Source organism: Triticum aestivum, chromosome 5B (assembly GCF_018294505.1).
Source record: "Triticum aestivum cultivar Chinese Spring chromosome 5B, IWGSC CS RefSeq v2.1, whole genome shotgun sequence".
In the NCBI taxonomy this organism is placed as follows: domain Eukaryota; kingdom Viridiplantae; phylum Streptophyta; class Magnoliopsida; order Poales; family Poaceae; genus Triticum; species Triticum aestivum.
Window position 1 is genome coordinate 294,658,614 of NC_057807.1, and position 5,516 is coordinate 294,664,129.

A 5,516-nucleotide genomic window follows, 5' to 3' on the forward strand; every position below is an offset into this window, starting at 1 on the left:
TCACTCCAGGAAACCATGGCGACGCGGTGGCGGCGACGGCGGCGGTCGGAGATGTGGGCGGGTCGACGGCGGCGAATGAGTTGGAGCTGAGAGCGCGAGCAAATGAGGGTTGGGGTGGGTGGGCCTGTAACGAGTCGCGAGGATGGACCGGTCAAATGGGTTCCGGCTCGAGACGGCCCGCGCACGGCGTCTGACGGTGTCTAACGAACCAAACGGATGAACAGTCACGCCACGTCGACAAAAGCGGGACCCACCTGTCATAATCCCACTTAAAACGACCGGACAGAGCGACTTGTGGTTTCTGCAAAAAATTAGCCTGGGAATTAGTGTTTTTGGGCACAAAACTACAGACTTGTCATTTCTGCAACTCTAGCCTTCAATATCGATGTTTTTTGCAATTCACTCTAAAATAAACAGAAAGTTACCAGACGAGATTACGCGTGATCACTTATTTGGACCATGGGGACAGTATATTCTGAGATTTTAACATAACGCAGAGGTTCAAGCTACCATTTTACATTTCGTTGATGTTTCACAACTTAAACTACAAAGCAAACTATTATGTTGAACTGCATCGCAATCGATCTTCTGAATCGCAATGCTCCTCCCGCCCTACGCTGCTGTTGAACTGCATACTCTGTTGCTTTCTTTTACTGTTTCCATGGTCCAAACTGAGAATTCTGCCAGTTCAGTGTCAGTATGTCACAAATGCTGAAGTTTAGGCAGTGCAGCATCTTTCGTTATGACACATTTTTCACCAAGGTTACTATGGTAAATTTTATTGTGCTTGTATAGCGAGTTACGCCGGAAGCTGGTCACGGCACAATTGTAGTTGCCAGGAACCTCTGATATGTAACTTACTGGCAAGTGGCAACCAATAGACCTGTGGCACATCCAAAGTTACTGGTAAATAGTCCAAATGATGCGGTTAGCTGGCCTAGGTTGGCTTGAGTCCAACCATACTGAAATTTAACACTGAAATTCACAGAGTCGCTAGTAACCTTTTACATTGTACAGAGATGCCAGATTCAAAGCAAGTGTACTTGCAGAAATCTACAGACTAGCATGTTTCATCTGTTATCTACTGGAGATTGGACACATCCATTTGCAAATTCATATTGATGTACCGTGTACGTGATACACATATCTTCTTATTTCATATCATATACTCCCTCCGTTCCAAAATAGATGACTCAGCTTTATACTAAAGTTAGTACAAAGTTGGATCATCTATTTTGGAACGGAGGGAGTACATGCTACAGTTGTTACTTGATGAGGATGCATCTCGCTGGAGAACCTTCAGCGCCGCGCAACCTTAGTGGCAAGCAATGCAAGGTGTATATTCCAGTGGCAACATGTTCAAGGTTTAATGCTTCCACAAGGATGACTTCCTGAAAGGAACAGATAACAGGTTTAAAACGAGTCTCAATCTGGTTTTCAGGGATTTTACATGGAGAGAGTGATCTCAATATCAAAACCAATCTTTTTTTTTGGAAGATATGAAAATTACAAGTAGCGAAAGGGTTACTACCGAACAACCAATTTTTATGTTGAGTATGACCTTTTTGTATCTTCCAAATGAGGATGAGATTGATTTGAACCAAACGGGTTTATGTAATATGTCACCTCCCTAAGATATGTTCCCACAGAGACCGGTTTACCACTCGAATGGGTTTAAACCCTTACCCTTTTATCAAGAAAAACTAGATGAGCTGGAATACATTCATCATATGCTCCCACAGACAAGTAATCAACTCCTGCAAGAACAAAATATTAATTAAGATTAGAGAAGAGAATGTGAGGAAGATGGGAGACTAAGACCAAGATATATTACATGTTCAGTAATTTAAAACTTAAAATCAGTCATTTCTCTATGGTGATTTACCACACATTATTGGTAGCAACAGTATTGCTGATGAAAATATATCTTGCAAATTTAATCAAAAGACTGTTGTGCACAAAGTGGATGAATACATTTCGACTTACCAACTAGTTGGATGACAGTGTTATCAATCAACCACTGAGCACCGTCCTCCATGAAGCCAACATAACTTGAATCAAACTCTTTCTTCCACATAAGCTTTCTGCATTAAGGAAAGATTGATGTTTGGTAAAGTTTATACTACATTGTATTTATTAAATAATAACTCACTTCGAATATGATATACATTTGTTCCATAAATGTCATACACACTCAATTAAAAATTGAGTATCAGGAACATTAAACAAATCAATGAACCATCATCATATATCAAATATACAATTAAAATGGGTTGATCCACTAAAAGGAAATATAAACAAAGACCAATATTGAGATTTCTGTTGTTTCGTATTGCGTTATCACATGCATTTTATATTCAATTTACATGATTAATATTACCTAACTCATGCGCACAACATAGACAACATAAGTGCAAGGGAAGTATTGAAAATATTTGGATATGCTTATCTTTTTTGTAACGTACTTTAGTTGTCATTCTTAAAATTGCATGTTTAAGACGATTTTTTGCTCAATATATATGTTCTTTTGAGATGGACACTATGAAGTTAAAAACTAATTGTCAACGAGTGTTAAACAGTAATAAGATCATACCATGAAAATCCAGCTATATAAGTGTAGGATGTGGGGGAATTGAACGGTCTAAATTTTCTGGCCGGCAGACCGCAGTGATCACATGGTTATTAAGAAAAATGACATGAGATGTAATTCCAAGTGTTAAATCCACCTCAATTTTCTGATCTGCAGTGATCACAAGGTTAAAAATTACATAATACGCTACTTAAGTTTTATACTATGTCCCATCACCATCATATAGTGAAGCCACCATGTGTTGTATGTGCATACATATACATTTTCTTTTAGAAAAGGATGTGCATACGTATACATGAATGTGATGCGAGTTCTTGTGTGCATGCATAGTATGGTGGTATTACCTGTCGGTGTTTAAGGTTCTGAAGAGTACACGGCGGACACCTTTAGGAATATGCAAGGATTCCATGACATCAGCTGCAAGAAAAAAAATTGTTTTTGTGGGTGTTTTTCATGAACATGCATGCACACATTACCTACCATGGGTCCATGAAACGGTATGAATGAAACAATACAATTTGAGGTGGCAGAACCAGTATTACATGATCATGATGTAAAATGGAAATATCGTCTTTACAGTTCAAAATGAAAGACAATGGTGTGTGCATATATATTATTCTCGCTTGCGCTCTTAATCCTGACAGCTTGCTATTTTTACTTTCCAGTTGGTGTGTCTTACAAGGGCACAAATTTGACATGTGCCAATTTAAATATCTGAAACCAAATTTGTCAACCGGGTGAGGTTACTTCCTGAAATTAAAAAATGTAACATTTTTTTACTTCAAATTCAGACATGTGAGATTACTTCCTGAAATTCAAAATGTGACACTTTTTTGCACGGGTCCAAATGATTGGGTTTTCCCCCTAAACAATACAGATGACATTTGGACATGAACATGTGTATTTCTAAATATTTTGTATTTTTTTCACATTTACTAAACTATTTTAGAGCAAATGCTCCCTGGAACCTAATTGAATATCGGACTTCATTAACCTGAAATATGCAAGTGGAGTGGGGGCCTATGTAGTTTACCTGTTATGTTGCTGTCCCTTGGAACATCAACCAACAGCGCTGGTCCTGCAACACTCCAGAGGTTCAAAATTATTCCTGTGATCGATAATTAGTACTAACACTAATGAATCACATGCCTACTGCTAGCTACCTACCCAGCGATTTATTTATATAGGATCAATAAACAAGAAGCGTACGCGCGGCGTACCGTTGAGGACGGCGAGGTCGAGCGTGTCGACGTCGAAGCCGGCGTCGTAGTAGTGTTCGAAGACGTGGCCCGGCGCGTCGACGTGGGTGCCGGAGTGCGCCGTGAGCCGGAGCTCGGAGAAGTTGGCGATGTCGGAGCCGTTGCGCATGGACCGGGCCAGCCGCAGGAACCCGGGAGTGCCCTCCGCCGACTCGAACGCCGGCATGTCCTCCCGGTAGTAGTGGCTGATGTCCAGGATCCGCCCGCCGTCGAACTCCTCGCGCCTCTCCGGCACAGGCACCGCCGCCTCCTCCTTCACGCCGCACGCCGGCTCGGCGTCGGTGGCGCCGTAGCCAGGGTACGCCGGTTCGCCGGAGGCCACGGTGGCGCCCAGGAGTAGCAGGAGGAGGAAGGGGAGGAGCTCCATGGCCGTGGAGTTGGAGTGTTTGCTTCTGCTACGCATGCGGCCGGTCAAAAAGGAACAAGGTGTGTGTGTGTATGGACCATTGGTAGGTGATGGTCTCATGGAGATGGACGTTTGCCATCATCTTGTTTCTTGTATAGTCTTCTTCTTCGGAAAAAGAATCATGCCAAATCTTCTCTTGGGACGGCTAGGAGTAGTTAATTCAGCAAAAGATACTTCGAGCATTTTACATTGACATGGATGTACATGCAGATAGGGAGCTTCGGTACACCCCCTCTTAACGTATAAGGGCATTCTGGGCATACGGTGCTTAATGTATCCCGCGCCGTATGCGGCGTGCCCATACGGGTAGAGCCGAGCGCACGGCTCGAGCCGATACGGCCGGCTCGCATGTACCCTCTTCCCGTCGCGCGAAAAAAAAATACCCACGACCTGCGTTGATCACGCGGCCCAATCAAACGTCGCCCCGCCCCGCTGATCGTCGCCCTTCCCGTCGATCGCCGCATTTCCCCGCCGATCTAGCCGTGATCACGCCGCCAATTCCAACGTCTACCCGTCCGGCCGATCGCCGCCTTTCCCCGCCGATCGCCGACCATTCTCCCCGTCTTCACCCGGGATCTGGCCGGCGCGGACGTTGTTGGAGTCGCCCGCCGTACGTGATGTCGCCTCCGTGCAGGTCTTCGTGGTGACGTGGCCTACGTGGAAGCCGTCGCCGCCCGCAACTCCGTGATCAACCTCTCCGGGAACGTCCTCGCCGTCCGCAGCCACGTCAGGCCGGCCGAAGTGCACGTGCATGCCATGTAAGCCGTCTAGTATGTTAAAAAAATTGTATCTGTAAATAAAAATCACTTGTTAGATAAGAAGTTCTCATCTGTATGATCGTAGTACATTTAATTTGATTTAAAATTGATAGATCACTTTTTATTATAATATTGCAGTGTTGGTTGTGAGATCATTCAATGGATAAAGAAACTGGATTTATGGATCTGTTTTTGGACACGAGTGAGTGAGATGGTAGCGATAGTGTTGATCGTACTAATGGTGATGATAGTAAAAATGATGATGATAGCAGCGACAATGAATCCTGGTCGTCGTACGATAATTTACCTGAGGAGGATTTTCAAAAGAATGAGGAGGGTGCTTGTAGTGAAAACGTAAGTGACGTGTACATTCTTTTCGTCGGATGAAGAATCATATGGTACTTACATATGTATATGATTTTTTTAATGTGCAGGAGGATATTGACGTCCAGAACGAGGCAAATGATGGTGTTGAATCTTTTGCGGATAACATAAGCCAGGTT

At 43.5% G+C, this 5,516-nt stretch overlaps 1 protein-coding gene across 1 annotated transcript; it reads right to left on the bottom strand.

Moving 5' to 3' along the window:
* Nucleotides 1–933: 933 nt before the first annotated feature.
* Nucleotides 934–4,329, bottom strand: LOC123111477 (cyclase-like protein 4). Its single transcript, XM_044532277.1, has 6 exons — nucleotides 3,811–4,329; nucleotides 3,624–3,668; nucleotides 2,935–3,007; nucleotides 1,987–2,084; nucleotides 1,687–1,757; nucleotides 934–1,391 (listed from the first exon to the last, which is right to left on the bottom strand). The coding sequence occupies exons 1-6, from the start codon at nucleotides 4,313–4,315 to the stop codon at nucleotides 1,266–1,268; spliced, it is 918 nt and encodes a 305-aa protein (XP_044388212.1). The 5' UTR covers nucleotides 4,316–4,329; the 3' UTR covers nucleotides 934–1,265.
* Between the last annotated feature and the right edge of the window lie 1,187 nt (nucleotides 4,330–5,516).

Coding starts and splice junctions, on each gene's coding strand:
- LOC123111477 (XM_044532277.1), bottom strand. CDS start 4,315: ATGAGACCATCACCTACCAATGGTCCATACACACACACACCTTGTTCC. Junction 3,669..3,810: donor CGACCTCGCCGTCCTCAACG/GTACGCCGCGCG, acceptor GGAGTGTTGCAG/GACCAGCGCTGTTGGTTGAT. Junction 2,085..2,934: donor AGAACCTTAAACACCGACAG/GTAATACCACCA, acceptor TCCTTAATGCAG/AAAGCTTATGTGGAAGAAAG.